At 39.9% G+C, this 17,168-nt stretch overlaps 1 protein-coding gene across 1 annotated transcript in view; it reads right to left on the minus strand.

The window, feature by feature from the left end:
* PCNX2 (pecanex 2) overlaps window positions 1-17,168 on the minus strand; it is a 153,282-nt gene that overhangs the window by 128,541 nt on the left and 7,573 nt on the right. Inside the window, exons 3-8 of the mRNA XM_058021546.1 lie at window positions 15,764-15,878; window positions 13,460-13,496; window positions 11,324-12,613; window positions 2,416-2,563; window positions 2,106-2,251; window positions 835-928 (exon numbers count right to left, since the gene is read on the minus strand). Of these exons, the coding sequence (XP_057877529.1) occupies window positions 835-928; window positions 2,106-2,251; window positions 2,416-2,563; window positions 11,324-12,613; window positions 13,460-13,496; window positions 15,764-15,878 (1,830 nt within the window). The remainder of the gene's footprint in view (window positions 1-834; window positions 929-2,105; window positions 2,252-2,415; window positions 2,564-11,323; window positions 12,614-13,459; window positions 13,497-15,763; window positions 15,879-17,168) is intronic.

The following is a 17,168-nucleotide window of genomic DNA, read 5'->3' on the forward strand; positions in this document are numbered from 1 at the left end:
TTCTTATTTTTTTACTCTTTGCCCACTGACAAATGAAAGCATTATTCTCATCTCATACTAGCATTCTATCTAAAATGCTAATGCTGTTTTTAACATGGTCCCAAGTTTTTCAAAAGGTACCACTAAAACCAAACACTTGAAGAACAATATTTGCTATTTAAAAAAAGACCATTCTCACTCCCTCACTCAACTTCTCTAAATGCTGTAAAACAGTATGGAAACCAAAATTATTTCATTAAAATACTTATGAATAGCTACAACAATTCTTTTTACAGATATGCAAACAACAGATCACATGGAAGAGTGTGGAAGCCACAGTAATAAATACAGGATTTATATGGATCACTCCAAAAAGAACTACCAAAAAAAGAAAATTGTTTGGAACAGCAAATTATCATTAGAGATTTAATGCAAGGAGAAAGGCCCTACTGCCAGAATCCACAGGTCAATTACCGATACAGACACAGCACTAAAAATCTGTAAAGAATGCAACAGGTAAATGAAGCAAACAAGACAAGGTTGATAGAATGGTCCCACTTACTTTGCTTACAATTTCATTTATAATAGCTACATTTGACTTTGGCTAGTCCCAGAAAATAAATAAAGCCAAGTGCATAGTTCCAATTTTCACTTTCACTTTTTCTTTTCTATATTCTTATAAAGCTGTCAGTGTTTTAGCAGAAAGCAAAAAAAATTTCCTGCTTTGACTTCTCTAGAAAAGGTTAGCACATTTATTCACTACTACTCCCCTTCATATGCATCTTTCACAGGTGCAGTTTCATAGTTTCCAGCAATGAAAACTTTCAATGTTTCTAAAAATAAGGGCTTACTTACTGAGCATTTGACATACAATCACAATTTGATAGCTGATGTCTAAAATTTCCTTCCTTCTGACAGCCAGCTTTTAAATAGCAGGATCTGATTTCTCCTTTAGAAAATACAGAGGGAAAAAAGTCAGTTCAGTGATACAATTATTTGTGTACACAAAAATTTATAAAATACACATTCTGTGTCAAGGACATTTATAAATATATATTTTTCAGTCTATGCATTAGGCTCATTTTAGATTTCAGAAAGCAAATTAACATTTGAACAACTGAAAACCTTGGAAAATTGAACCACAGAAGTCACAGTGAATATTTAAAGGGCATGTAAATTAAACACAAAGCACATCGATTAATGTAAGTTCATCACAAAATGTGAAATCAGATTTCCCTCTTTCCATTCACAAAGGTGAGGTCAGGAGATACAAAGCAGCAAAAAGTTCTGCTAGAAGTGCAGCCACAGCTCCTCCCTGTTTGCAGAGGAGCACAAAGCCAAGGGTGGCTGCTGGCTGACCCAGAGGCTGCATCACCTGCCCCACTGGCAGCTGCTGCCCTTCTGGCCACAGCAGAGCCAGGAGGAACAGGAGAAAACCAAAGTATCCCCAGGGTCACAGACCCAGTACCACGAGCACTCACTCCATGCTGGTTTTGAAGGTAACTTTAAAGGAAACAGGGCTTTTGGGACAGCTGTCTTTCAGAGGTATGAGCCAGTACCTCAAAGGGCACTAAACAGGGCTCAAACCCATCCTGCAGCTTCAGACTCCAAGAACAGCTTCAGAGCAGTGGCATCCCCACTATATGCATGGGGCAAGACTAGGTCACTCATTAATTTTCTTTAAAGGAGTAGCAGATCACAACTCCAAATACAAGAAGCACCACCACTCCAAGAGGTCAGTCTGAGCCAGCTGAAGAACAAAACTGTAAAAAGGAGACATATTTTGCCCAGCCAGGTCAGTGCAAAACTTCTAGTCAGGCAGACAATGCCAGGGGTTCTTCCAACGAGACAGAAGTTGTCTTCTGGCCTAGCCAGCATCTTTTGAGGATGATGTTTGGAAGATAAACTTCAAGCACTGTGTAAGGCTCAGGTCTGTGATGGTCACTGGTGGATTTGGAAAACTCTATTTATTGCTCATCTGACTTTAAAATACCAAGCCGGTTTTTTTTCCACACACACAGAAAAACATGCAACTGGTAACAGACAAGAGAAATATCCTTCCAGGATATCTGAAGTGTTCAGAAATTTCCTCATGCATTGCAATTATCCCAACTAGATAAACTCACCATTTTCATCTATGAACACGTGCATGGCATCCACGGAGAGCTCATCTTGCACAGACGCCTCAGGTCCACTTATTACTTGCAAGACAGAACTGTCTTGCTGAGAAGTTACCCGGTAGATTATCTGCCTTTGCCTGCTGCCCTGGTAACTTGACACAAAAATGTTTCAAAACTACTATGAGGAACTTTTTTCTTGTTCTCAATAAAAGAAAAAGAAAGGTTAATTAAAAGTTTATGTCATTTCTACTCAGTGAAACAAAACAGCTTACATCATATCTTTGAAGTACAAAATTGTAAAGTAAACTGGCCTTACAGTGCTGCAAATTTGGCAGACTCTGGTAGCACCGGACTAGTACTAGCACGATCTTGGCTTTGTACATCTGATCTTTCCTGTTTAGGAAGTTGCTCACAGTGCTTTTCTGTTCCCACCATTTCTTCTTTTCTCTCCGTCATCTGGCTATCTGGAAAACAGGGCAGTGAAGTGGAGCCACTCTCCACAGATGACTTTCAAGAGTTTCGTTCATTAACTACTGAACAAGAGCATCTAAAAATGGAAATCTAAAACACTGCAGTATTTGCTAGTTTTATGGAAAGCACTACCATTACTTAAAACAATACAACCACAAATCTGGATGAGAAGGTACTCTGACCCTTATGCTTGGGCTGTTTCAAGAAGACACTGTGTGAAGTAGAGGACAAACAAGAGAGAATTTCTGCTTTGCTTCTCCTGTTGTTTCAGAGGGAAGCAATCTGTTCCTAATCTAGAATGGTAAGAGGCTGCTTCCCTGGGGGCTGTAATTGTTTCCCAAACTGTGTATGCTGGCAGTGGAAAAGCAGAAGCACTGGCCCATTCCCCTTTCACAGAAGGGAAAGCAGCACCTTCAAAGGAAACAGAGCTCTTGGACAGGAAAGCAGATAGCTGCCTAATCTCTCTTCCTCACTGGCCACACACCTGGTGCAGGACAAAAGGCAAACTGGCAAAACAATTTCAGAACAGATTATCCTATGCTTGGAAAATACAGAACTATAGGTTTAAAAATACACATGAAGTATTTGTCCAATTTCTACTACTTTGAGTACCAATTATATTTATATTGCCTCTCTACACATGCATGTCATTTTTTCATATATGTATATGTGTACAACATATTCATGGTGAATAGTGAAACATTTTTCAACTGTGCTTTGTTTATAAAACAAAACAATTACCTGTTAGGGTTCTGAAGTGCAACTAAGACAGTGATTTCATCACCACCCTGTGCAGTTGTGCAATTAAATGCTTTAAATGGAAAAAAGGGGTGATTGTTGGAGATGCTTCAGTAAATCCTGTAGCCTCCTGCCCCAAGCAAAGTGTACTGAAACTTACTTACCCAGACTTATTGCAATACCTGCTGTTTAAACACCTCAGATCAAGGAAAAAAACAAGGAAAAAAAATTTCAGCCCACTGAAAATTCTGTATCTTAAGCCATATTTCTCATATGTATAATTAGCCCTAATTTCTCATATGTATAATAAACCATATTTCTCTCAGTATAATTACCATCCTAACCTGTAAGAATCACCAGTCAAGAAACAGTGGTGTCATATCTAAGTTGGTCTAAGGATTAAAAAGAAAGAAGGCTTATAAAAAGATGTTTTATCTTTCATAAGGTCAGCTGATAAAACTGAAAAAAGTAAACAAGCTTTTGCATATGCAGACCTTTCAGATCATCTGTCTTGTTTTCCTCACGCTGTATCTGCTGATCTACCAATACATTATGTCTATAAACAAACCTACCTTCATGAGCTAAAACATCTCTACAGCTGTTTCAATTCATAGGACAAAGGCCCCTCACACCCTAAAGCCTGTGCTATAAAAACTATAAATACAATGAAAGAAGCACAAGTTTGGTATAGAAAATACTTTGTTGTGCATGGAGGCAAAATTCAATAAGTCTTCCAGGTCTACTTTATTCTATCTTGGGAAAAAAAAAAAGAAAAAAAGCAGTTAGGGGAAGAGATAACAATTTTTTCCTTTCCTAGTTAAAGATTTAAACTCCAGTTTCTGCTTAAACTGTGTCATTACTGAAGCACCCCCTTAATGATGTAACCATACCTGTGGGCGGTGATGGAGCCACAGATACCTAATCAAAATGACCTTCCTAAAGGCTTGGGCTGTTCAAACTGTAAGAATAATTGATAGAGATCAGAAACTGTGGTTTAAATAACCTAATTGGTCCCAGAGTGCCCCAAACCAGCTTTAGGGCTGGAACAATTAAAAAGATTTTTTAAAATCTGATTATCTAGTGGTTTCGGAATATGCTTCTCTCTTTTCCATTCCAAACCACAAACCTTGCAGACTTCTTTTTCCTGCTGTGGTAAAGAGTCATAATAACAAAAACCTAAACATACTGCTTCTTACAGGCTTTATATGCCAATCAGACAATCCCATGGTGATGAGGACTTCCAGCACTGGAAGAGTGGGCCATGATGGCTTTGTGACTGTTGTCAAGATTATTACTCTTCCTCTTCCAGGTGACTTACACCTTCAGTATTTAAATGAAGATGGAGGTGTCTAGACTAGGAGTGCCCTGTCAGAGTACGCAATCAGCTCTACGTCACCAAACGCTCCCTGCACAGAAATTGTGCTGGCAAAGCTCAAGCACCAGGAAAAACCTTTCCCAAGTGCAAGAGCAGACTAAAGAGGACAACATGGCAGTGTACTTGCACTTTTCCCTGTGCCATTTACCCTTATCCACTGCTCCACACGTCTCCAGCTCATGAACAGCTGGGCTCACAGTAGTATCAAGATCAGACCTAGGCTCTGCAATAAGCACATAATTTATCTGGAAATTATATGCCACATGACTCAGACATGTGAGGTGTAGCTATCAGGACTTGTGGCCAAATCAGTCTTCTGGCAAGGTGATTCAGAAGAGTCCTGCATAAACAGCCAAGTTTTGGTCTGTACACCATTTTCATATTTTGACAGAACACAAGACACAAGCTTAAGTTACTGTGGTAAAGTACTTATGAAAAGGAACAATTCTTACAGGTCTCATACATAAGATACTTTCAGTAAACATTTTTTCTGCACTAACAACTTTTATCAGCCTACCAACATTACTTACAAGTATGCCATCCCAGTGCTGACAAATGAACTCCTAATCTAAAAGAGGTTACAGCACCATACTTTCTTTTGCTATGTAAGTTTTTCACTGGTGGAACAGATTTTAAATATCCTAGAGACAAACCCTTGTTCTACTCAAGAAGGAGGCTGTGAACAATTTTACAGCTGAAACGAAACAGCCTTTGTACATATGTTAATACAGTGAGTCCAGAGGAGGGCCATCAAGATGATCAGAGGGATGGAATCTCTCTCCTGCAAGGAAAGGGTGGGAGAATTGGCTGAGATTTCAGCCTAGAGAAAGCTACAGGCAGACCTAATTGCAGCCTTTCAGTACCTGAAGAGAGACTACAAGAAATCTGAAGAGGAACTTTTTACAAGAATGGGTAATGATAGAACAAGGAGGAATGTCTTTCAACTGGAAGAGGGCTGGTTTAGACTGGATATTTGAAAGGAATTCTTCACTGTGAGGGTGGTGAGGAACTGGTACAGCTTGCCCTGAGAAGCTACAGACGCCTCATTCCTGGAAGTGTTCAAGGCCAGGTTGGATGGGGCTCTGAGCAACCTGGTTTAGTGAAAGGCATCCCTGCCCAAGGAGAAGGGTGGGGGGTGCTGGAACTAGATGATATTTATTAAGGCCCCTTCCAACCTAAAACATTCTTTAATTCTGTGATACAGTAATCACAACAACCAACTATCAGTGTATCTCAACCTTAAAGTTGCCTTAGTATTAGGTAATTAGAATTAAATTTTTTTACTCTGTAACTTTACTCCAAAACATTTTTACTATTTGTAGCCCCTTACTGGAGTCTTCCAAACCTTCTTCCTCATTTTTTACTTACATATCCCTATCCCAACCTTCATAGCTCACTCCTGTAAAACAAAATGCACTGCTGTCATAATTTCAAACACCATCTGGTTTGAAACTTGGGCAAGCAGAATTAAGCTAATTAAGCCTGTCTCTCTTCTGTTCATTAATTGCTTTGCTACAGAATCCACTTCTTTCAACAACATTATGCTCTGAAAGAAAAATTTTCACTTTCAAATACATTTGCTGCCTGTTCAGCCACAAATAAATAATTTCAAATCGCTCTATGCTTTTGTTAGTACCAGCATGAAACCAAAGTTCTACAAGCTGTGAACTTTGCCATTCATATATGTGGATTATAAATCCTAAGAACATCCTTAATCCTTTCTTCACCAACTAGCAGTTTCTTCTCAACTCAAATTTGCCTATTATGCCACAAATACATGAAAAGGAAAAACTGCCATTTAAGCTGGTCACCCACCAAACAATGGGAGCGCCCAGGGAATACCACACCGTCCAATAATTGCTACAAGAGTCCAGCATGGACACTGAAGCAGCACATGGCATTAGCCATTAATGAGGATTGCCACATTAATCCTGAAGCAGCAGGAAAAACTAGCAATAGGCATTGTACCTGCTACAGGAAGTGACTTGTTTGAAACAATCTCCTGTGTCAGCAGCAGAGCTAGGAATTAGTAGCCTAATCACAACACCTACCAATTACATCAGAACACAGACCTCTGAAATAATATTTTTTTAAATTTTTTTCAGATGTCAGACTGGCATCATACATACTACTACTTCTTCAACTTAAAGACTGAAATTTTAAAATTTTAACCTGCCAAGCCTTACACATTGAGCATCAGATTCAGAGCTCTGCATACCAGTTCTTCCACATCCAAAGATGTGCATCAGAAGCCATGTGGCCCCTCTCTGGAACAAGAGTCAGGGGTGATACACAACTACCCCAATAGATGAGCTAGCACCAGGCAGGGCTTTTTTTCCTAGGTGCCACCCACCTGCCAGCAAAATCACCTGCTGTCACTTCCCACCTCAACTGTCAACTGCACCAGTGACTCAATGCACAAGATCCCTATTTCTCCTAACTACATGGCATGTGACAGTCCTCATTCCCACATGCAAAGAGAAAAAAAAAAAAAAAAAAAAAGTCTAAAAATACCCAGGAGTATGGTTTAGTTTTTTATAGGAGAATGGTAATTGCTTGGGATCCAGAACAACTCACTCGAGGTTGTGGTTTGTGCACTGCCCAGAATGAGTACCTTTTCTAAAAAGAGCCTGCAAAACATCTAAATTCGGGCCATGCAGCCCTGGTTTAGTTTCTCCTGTGCCAGTCCCCACCACTCCCACAGCAGGCTTTGCTCCCTGGGTGATAATACTGCCTGTCCTAGATTACAAGCCAGCTGTGCCAAAGGGGACCTACAGGAGGTTTTGCCCTAAGTTTGATGCACAACTGCTCTTACTTGGTTCAGAACACATCAGAGGGACCCAAAGCAGCCAATAAACCCAAGTTTTCTTACACCTCTCAAAGACTGAAAAAATTCTGCAGTTGCCCTACAACAAACTTTCATCATGTGGGTGGTATAAGTGTGATTCAAAACTGAAAGGACTCTGGTCTGAAAGTCAGTTTTAGCAACAGTGTCAGTGGTATTTTCTCACAATCTAGAAGAGGTGGAGTGGCTATAGAACAGCTCTGAGAGCTTTTATATCCTGTATTTTAACAGGTTAAATCTGGCACCCTTAGAAGTGTAAAGAAAGGCTTTCATTTTCTCATACTGCACTTTACCAAGCTGTCTGCTGGCAAAGGCTTATGTGGTTGGGATGGTAGCTCTTCTATTTCCACAGAACACCCAAGTTCTGTGAGGGACCACCCATAACAAAGACCCATCCATGACATTCAATCACTTGCCAGACAGTTCTGATGAGCACATTTCCCCATCTTCCACAAATTATGCAAAATATCAGCTTTCTTTCGCACAGCTCTGAATATCCAGCTTTCCAGGTATTTGCCAAGTTTTTCACACTGCCTATTAAAAATCTTTCTGGGGGGCATTTCATGCTCATTTGGACAAGACATCTATTGCTAACTTTTGCCAATTAAACAGTATGCAAGGTTAAAAGAACAAAAACCAAACAGAACCAACCTCCTCCCTCAAAACAACTGGTGCATAGCTTGACTGTGTATTCCTACACACACACACTTCTCTTAATAACCCCTCTAATGTGGGAATAATGTTTATTCAGATCTGTTCCAAGATACTATATTATTAAAGCATATTTGCAATTGCAAGGCAGTAAACAAATTAAAGGCTTTCTCGTTCCTAAAATTCAGTCTTGCAAAGGGGAAGCTCCCAGTAATGACAGTAATTTATTTTAACAAACAGCACGTTCTGACTAGGCTGGAAAACAAAGCCTACTTGCTCTTAAATATAACTGCCTTTGAACTACCTCTCCCAAGCTCATGGAGTTCAGATTGAATCTCCTTTTTCCCACAGCACCAGTTCAAGGTGCAGAATCCACAGCTGCCATCCCTGCTCATGCAGGGCACCCCCTTTCCAGTCCCTCTTCTGTTTCTGGATGACACTTGCTGAGCCCACACTGCAAACAGACAATTACACAGGTATGCAGCTCAACTTCACTATCTTACAGAAGTACAGACTTCAGAAAATAGAAATAGGAAGATTTAGAATAGATTTTAGGAAGAAATTTTTTACTGTGAGGGTGGTGAGGCACCAAAAGAGGTTGCCCAGACCAGCTGTGGACGTCCCTAGAAGTGTTCAAGGCCAGACTGCACGGGGCTTAGAGCATCTTGGCCTAGTGGAAGGTGTCCTTGTCCATGGCAAGGGTTTGGAACTAGAAGATGTTTAAGGTTTCTTCCAAACAAAACCATTCTGTGATTCTTTGAGATTCAGTTCAAGTTGCTAAATGAGAGCTTGGTATGAGGGAAGAACAGAATTCTTCTGTTCCCTCATTATCTTGTATAGGAATCTTGTTCACCAGATCTAAAGCACAACAACTACACACAGATGCATAAGTTTTGGGGTTGGGGTTTGGGTTTTGTTTTTACTGTGGAATCTGAGTCTGACATCCTGATCATCCATTACTTTCTTTCATGCAGCAACCTTACCTGTTCATATTTTCTGAGGGTACTTGTCTGAAAGGCCTTTTTAGGCAGTTTCTCTTTTTGAATTTTCATTTAAATTCACCTCTAAAATTCTCTTTACAAGTCACATCAGTCAGAAGTACAATCATTGGGTAAACACTCCTTGTTATGGCTGAGGATCAGAGAAAAAAAAAATCCCAATCTGCTTGCTGCACCCCTCATGTTGCTGTGTGCATTGTGCAGGCAGGTGACTCTGCACCCCAGGAATCCAGCAGGGCTCAGCAGGCTCAGGTGACAAGCAGGGCTTGCTCAGCACTTGTCTTGGGCAACCAGAGCACAGACTGGAGCCAGCAGGGCAGGCTGATAAACTTGATAGAGAAGGACAGAAACTGCAGTGAAGAATAAACAGCCTGAGAAGGCGGGAGAGATGGGTAAGATACAGCAGAAGAGAGGCAGCAAGTCTAAGAAAAGCAAAATTCCTTTCTCCTGCACTTACCCTTCTCTCAATTCCTCAGAATTCATCAGAAGGAATTGAGAGGAGGGTAAGTGCAGGAGAAGTGAATGCAAGCTGTGGGGAGGCAACAGCTTTAGGTGGGCTCAACAGAATGGAAAAGCCTAAACCAGCAACAGGGTCATTGCTAGGAAGAATAGAAAGAAAAGAAAAGGAAGAGAAATAAGGAGGTGGCACAGAAGAGTAGTGCCTAAAATGAGAAGGGATGATTGAGGGAGGAAAGGCACAGAACTAGAGAAAGTGGAAGAAAAGATGGACCCAGGTGAAAGATGGAATGAGATGAGGGTGTAATACATTGGATATGGCAGACTTAGAGAAAGAGTGAAAGGTAAATGGAATCTAAAAGAAAATGACACATTGAGAAGATAAATCTATGTATTTTTTTAACAAGATAAAAGCAGACATTTCACAATAGTTTTAAAGACCTTTTAACTCAGTTGGGCATTTTTCATGCAATGGAAGGTTCTTCCAGGAGCCAGCTGGTAGAATACGAGGGAGCAGACAAACAGCAGGGCCAAGCTGTTCTTGTAGGGTACCATGAAGTTTCTTACCTTCCATGCAAACTAAGTATTGGGACTGAATCCTCTTAGGCTTTCTTAAAACAGCTTGTTATAGGATCTAAGGTAAACCAAACATTTTGGAGAAGGGAAAGATACAGGTTGCCTTATTACATTTTGACTCAGATCTTCTAAACTGATCATGCTGATCACTTGGGGAAGTACCCCGAGATTGCATCTGCCTGCACTGCACTGTATCTATCTCACATCCTCATTACATGGCCCTACTAATTTTGCTGGAGGGTGGCTAGAGACACTACCAACAACAGTCCTTCCCAACAGAAAAGGGTCACAGAGTCCAGTGACAGCAATGACAATGCTGATTAAAACCAGACATTTCTATACAAGATCTATAAATTATACTGCATATAGGTTTTTAAATTAGCTGATTGATTTTGTTATAAACAAATGTGCTCTTGATTAAATGGAAATTTGCATGGCAATATACTATTTTTAATTAAAACACTGAGGGCTTTCACTGAAAACAGCCACCAAACTTTCATCCTTAAAATGCAAATATTTTAACTTTAAGCAACTGAAAATCAAAACTCTTCCCCAATGAGAACTCTTACCTTTTTTTTTTTTTTAATTATAATCCAACCCACAACCATTCAGGAAATTTAGAAATATAGGTATGTGTGCACACATGTGTTAGCTAAAAGTTGAACCACCTCCAGTGACAATTCCAGCTTTCATACTTAGAGGCACACAGACAACTCCTCAACATGCACCTGGTAAGATGTGCAAGGGCAGGTGTAATGCTATAGTTATACACATTTTTGCATACTTCTGGTATTCCAACAATCCAGGCACACTATTTTAGTAAAGAATACTAAATAAATAACGGATACCTACTAAGCTTATCACTAGTTTCCTAGAGGAAGAAAAACAGTTTTCTTCAAGAAAATAAAAATATTTTAAAACCGCAGTGGACACCATCACACACTTTCACTAAACCACTTTGTCCCACCAAGTCCAGCCCTACCCTGGCCCTATTAGCAAAACCAGTCTCCCTCTGGGAATTTGCCTTACTACAGATATCCAGCTAAGCTGCTCTAAGTAATCAAACTCTTCACAACATCTTCATTCCAAAAGAATTGTAATCCGTGCATAATACCTCCAACAAGCCCATTTTCCTTTGTTGTCTCCGTTTTGACAGTGGATTGATTAGACGTCTTCATCTTTGAGGTGTTAATGGATTCCAAGAGGGAGACAAACTCTAGAAAGTTAGATTCGTTGGGCATCTGACCTTCTTTAGCTTCTAGATCTGATTTAGAGGTTGGTAAGGTCTTTTCTTTGTCAGATACCTCCACAAAATTCTTACTTAAAAGCACATCTGTCCCACTGTCTACACTCAACACCCGCATGTGCCTCTTTTCATGAGCAGTTCTGCAGGACTGCGGGTCTAGGTTATGCAAGTCTTCCTTAGAACTTAAATCCACAGTCTGGACATTTTCCAAAGCATTCTCCTGATTTGGATCTGAACAAGTGTTAGTTTCTAGAGGTGTATTTGCTGGGTTGCTGAGCTCCTTTACTGCATCACCCGATTCATAGCCAGAGCATTGGTTGGATGACAGCTCTGCCCTCAACATTTCTGGAGTTCTGTCACTTTCACTAACTTCTGAGCAAGGCTTAGCTTTACTGTCATCAGACAGGTCAAACGTGATAACAGGGATTTTGAGCTGTTCATTAGTTTGCTGACTTGACCAGCCTGCTCTAACTACACCAGAGTCAAGGGCTGAGCTTGTTCTCTCACTTTCCAGGGCCTGCAAGTGGACAGAGCCTGGTAGGTCACTAAGGGTGGTGTTTGGTGTAGTACTCATTGTGATGACAATTTTAATGGGTTCACACAGCTGGTCTCCAGGAAGAGAATTGTCCACAAGTGCAATGGCAGTCTCACTGTCTGAGCAATCAAGGTCCTCATGGCTATTACCAGCATTGCAAGAGCTTTCCATCTGCTCGTGCTCTTTGGTTGCAATAGCACTGCACTGTGGGCAGTTATTGGTAAAACCTGTCTGTGGTGATCCATCTGGCAATTTCTCTCTTTTGTAGCTTTTAGGATTACTTAAATGGTCTGAAATAACTGAATTTTCACTGTCCCATGGCTCTGAAGAAACTCCAGTCCTTAAAATATCACCTTGTGATGAAGAAATATTGGAAAAGTTTTTAGCTACGTCTCTGTCCACAGGAATATCTTGGGATCCATGGTGGCCACAAGGCTGTCCATTCAATCCTTTTTCATTTATTCCATCACCAGGAAATGTTTCCATGGCAGCTGGTTTTGTTGCTATTGCTGATGTGGTGGCACCTGAACCGGAGGTTGTAGAAACAGGTAATACATCTGCTTTGATACAGGGTGAGGTAGATGAAACTGGTGGTGTAGCCTGATCTTCTAGTACCATAACGCCTAAGAAAAAACATTTGGGCATTAGGTCTCACATGAACACTAAGCATTATTAAAGTATGATCTTTTACCAATAAAACCCGATCCAGAGCAGAGCAAAGGAAGCACAGATGATGCAGCTGATTAAAACAGCTCTAAAGCAACAAGGGCTTTTTTTTGGTAGCTACATATGAAATACTACAAAAGCAAGATAGACTCCATCCAAGTCAGGAGAAACATAGCAGCATAGTCAAAAAGCTGAAGAAACAGCTAGTTTCAAAATCAAAATGTTTTACAGAACTAACCCCACTTAGGGAGAGGTGAAAGAAAGAATAAGCCAATGCTGCAGGTTTGCTACATCACTTTCTGCAATTCCTAAATGGTCACACAGGATATGGTGATCAGCCTTAACAAAAACAAAACAAGATTTAAAATATTAAGACATCTCAAGTGAGATGGAAGTGTAGGCAAAGTAAGGTGTGCTGGAATATACAACACAGCTAAAGGCTGACAATCACAACAGAAGTTTACAGCACATGTTCAAGGATGCAATACAAGTGTTAACTTCTAGTTTGATGCTTTACAGAGCTCAGAGCTTCCTAAGAATGTGCGGCAAGGCTCTTTCATCTCCCTGTATCAAAATGGGGAGGGATATTTGCACACCCCTTGAAGGGTTGCATCCCAAACAGCTTGGCTGACGTTTGAGAAAGCTTAGTCTGTTAGAATATCCTTGAAATTTAGTTCTAGCTCCTCAACTCAATCCTAACAGGAGGCACAACAGAACCTGCCATGGAGTCCTCTGTGCCATTACTTCTTGTGCCAAGCAATGATTAAACAACAGCTTAAGGACTTATAAAGCCTTTAAAATACCTCTAAGATCTTCAATCGTTTCTCGTGTTGGCAGGTCCTAAAAAATGAAAATAAACACACAAGATTAACATGGTCATTTATTAAATTCTGTTGGGCGAAAAAAATCTATCAATGTAGCTATAAATAGCTATCTAATCAAAGGTTAATTACAGCATTGGTAAGGTGCTTAAAATCACTGAAATTTGAACATGTACCTTGCACAAAATGCAAGGGGTGGGTGAGGGAGATGGTTATAGAACAGTCATGCTCCAAATTGCATCACTGAAATTGTGTGTGATGTTTGGGGAGGGGAAAGAAAAGCAAAATGTTCTTTAAAAAAATTTTTGCACTGCCTAATCCAGATACACTTTTCTAAATCATTAAGGAATAGACTGTGTTAATCTGTTCCATTTATCCACCTGTGTGTTTCCAAAGAACTAGAATGAAAAGTTTGGCCTCTAGCATTGGTAAGTATTTCTCAATGGAAAACTAGAGGACAGAGACATTAAATTAATATAGAATCATTTAGATTCCAAGAAAGCTTTGAAGGTCATTTAGCCCAAATCCCCTCTGCCATACACACACATTTGAAGAAGATACAGTTTGAGCAGGTTGCTCAGGGTCATCTCCAACAGAGCTTTGAAAATCTCCAAAGCAGGAGATTTCACAACTTCTCTGGAAAATCTCTTCCAGTATTTGACCACTCACTTGGTAGGGGAAAAAGAAACAACACACAAATTACCAAAAACCAAAACAACTCCACAAAAAAGACATTAAATGTAATTATTTGATCTAACTAACTGTAGCTTTCCATGGCTGCAACTGTTTCTTATCCTGCCACTGGGCACCTCTCTCAACCTGCTGTTTAACTTACTATTGGAAAACTGAAGTCAGCAGTAAGCTCTACTTGTATGGTTACAAAAGAGTTTAGCCTTACAAAGGCTGAAACATCCCATCTGCCTGTCCTCACACATCATGTTCCTCAATCACCTTGTTTGTCTCTGCTGGATTCTCATCAGTAGGTTAATGTGCATGGGAACTAACGGGGGAGCTCAAAACTAAACACAACACTCCATAAGGAATACTTCAGGAGTTTAAAGTCAACAGACTAAGTGCATAATTAGAAACAAGACATTGAAAAAAATGACTGTGGCTCTCTTCTGAGTGACAGGCACCAAAACTAAGAGGAAATTATTATTATTTTCTAAAATTTCATGGTGGTAGCCTGGCAGCAAGAACAGGAGACTTGATTTGACAAGATCCAACCTACATGTTTGGAAGTGGGAGATTAGGATGAGATCCCAGGAAGGCATAGGTTTGCAGAATGGACAAATACCAGAATACTGGAGAGTAAGACAGAAACAAGGTGAAAAATATTTTACCTCATAAAAAAAAAAAAAACTCAACAAAAAGAACTATTAATGTCTCTGAATCACATAGATGCTACAAAAAGGTAAAAACACTCCAGGAAATGAAGAAATAGTTCTGATTCAGATCAGGATTTAAATAATTTGTAGTAAATAGGGATAAAGGGTGGGTGTGGAGGAATATGAAGACAGAATGAAGTATCAAATAGCCACTTATTCAGAAATCACTAACCATCCTCTGCACTGACTGAGGCAGGAGTCCTGTAGAAAAAAATAGCACGGTATCACATAATTAAAGATGTTATCACAGTATGCAAGGGGAGTAGCTCAAGATTACACAGTGTTATTCTGTTTCTTAATTTTTTGAAAATTTCTTCAACTTATCATGAGTGTTTCCTATTTTTTTCTTCAATAATATTTACACACATCATTTTCATCACTTCATATGTTTGATTTATTAAGCACAGCCATTGGTGTTGAGTGCACATATAGGTACTTTTAACCTCCTCTAGATATCTCCTAGATTTAAAGGAATTTAAATACTGAAGAGATGATTTTGGTTCATTTTATAAGCATAAGTCTAGTTACACAAAACCAAATTATTAATGGTCGAGGAGCAGATCCTTTCAGAGGCAACAAAATAATGCTGACTGCATTAGCCTCTCCCTCCTCTCAAAGCAGCCCCAAAAAGCTAGTTGCTCTTGGCAAGATTTACAAAGGCCACTTGCTATCTGTAGAGCAGAGAGAGCCCTCCTAAGAAGCGCAGCATTATGTATGACAGCTTCAGCTCTGCAAAGGCAAACCTTTAGGACAAGGCTGACTGGCATACCCAGTAGATGCACCCCAAGGGAATGACCCTTCCTGCTTGGAGCAGGCCTGTGTTACAAGCAATGAGCACCTGGCAACACAAAAGCGTGTGTGGTGAGCTGTGGGCTGCTGGAGGAGTGCACATACTGACCGTGGCTCCAGGGGAGTCCTGCGAGGGCGGGGCCTGCACTCTGGAACTGTCAGGAATTGTCTGGGTGGAGCCGTTTGGGCTGCTCTCACCGGCGGCGCCATCCCCCGAGTTATTGCTGAAGGGGAAGCACACAAAAGATAAAGCAACACTTATCACCACAGGGCATCACCGCGAGCTCTGGGAAGCAGCTCACGAATCAGAACACAATGGGAAGAAGCAGCACAGCACAATGAAGTAAGGGCACTTCTCTCCCCTCCAATGATAAAAGTACAGGGCTGTAAAAAAACGTAACACCTTTCTGCACTTCCTCCCTCACCAAGACAACTTGATAAAACTTAAAGAATAAAATCTCCTCAATGTAAAATGATTATGGTGTCTTCAGAAGTGGAGCTATGAGAAATAAAATAACATCTCTTCAACCTCCCTATGCCGATATAATGCCATTCAGCCTGCCTGACACACAAACAGATTTATTGGCACAAAAAGCAATCTGGGGCTTTTCCTTACACATATGACAATCAAGAGCTACTCCTTTCACAATTTTTGCTTTTTAAGTCCTGGAGTATATAAGCCTTATCTAACTGCCTGTTTTCTGCAAACCTCACATAGGCTACTCGAAATGCAACACAGAGAGCACTAATATAATCATTAGACCAGAATATAAAGTTTTTGCTGTGGTCTAGGCAAAGTGAATTTACATTACTAATTTCATTACTAATTTCACGTATTCTAAGACAATTTATAGATCAGTTCCTTTGTGGATATACTAAACTATGCACTAACTCCTTTTACACAAATGTTCTACTAGCTTTTCCATGGATATAAGCAGGCATTTTCAGACAAGGTTTACTATTAATAACCTAAAAATATTCTCTTTCTCAGGTATAACAAACAGAAATTCAGTTTAACAAAAAAACACCAAAAAAAACCAAAAAAACCCCCAGAAAAACACCACAGTGAAATGTTGAAAAGCATGAGGTTGAGCTTTTCTGTTTGTACATGGGGCTGTTTTTTTCACCAAAAATTTATTTTTAAAATTCTTAAGTTGTATATAAGCAATAACATTATTTATCTGGGTGGTCTCTTTCCGCCATATTTTTTAGTTAACTGGCTTCAAAAACTGCTCAACCAACCTTGCCAACTATGAAGGTCTGTTTAAAAAATTCTGTCATCCATCCAGTCAAAATAATATTAAGATCTTTACTTTCTGACCAAGTACTAATTAATGGATTGTTGTGCATACACAAATCAACCTGGGAGAAACAGTCACATGATTTAGCAAGCAACTTTTAAGTTATTCTACCTTTACTTCTCAGCCAAAACAGCCTGAAAGGCATAACTCCATCTAAAATAAAAATGTTGTATGGGTAGTGACACACAGAGGCATTTCTCAGAAGAGTCTCAA

This window comes from Melospiza georgiana, chromosome 3 (genome assembly GCF_028018845.1).
Source record: "Melospiza georgiana isolate bMelGeo1 chromosome 3, bMelGeo1.pri, whole genome shotgun sequence".
In the NCBI taxonomy this organism is placed as follows: domain Eukaryota; kingdom Metazoa; phylum Chordata; class Aves; order Passeriformes; family Passerellidae; genus Melospiza; species Melospiza georgiana.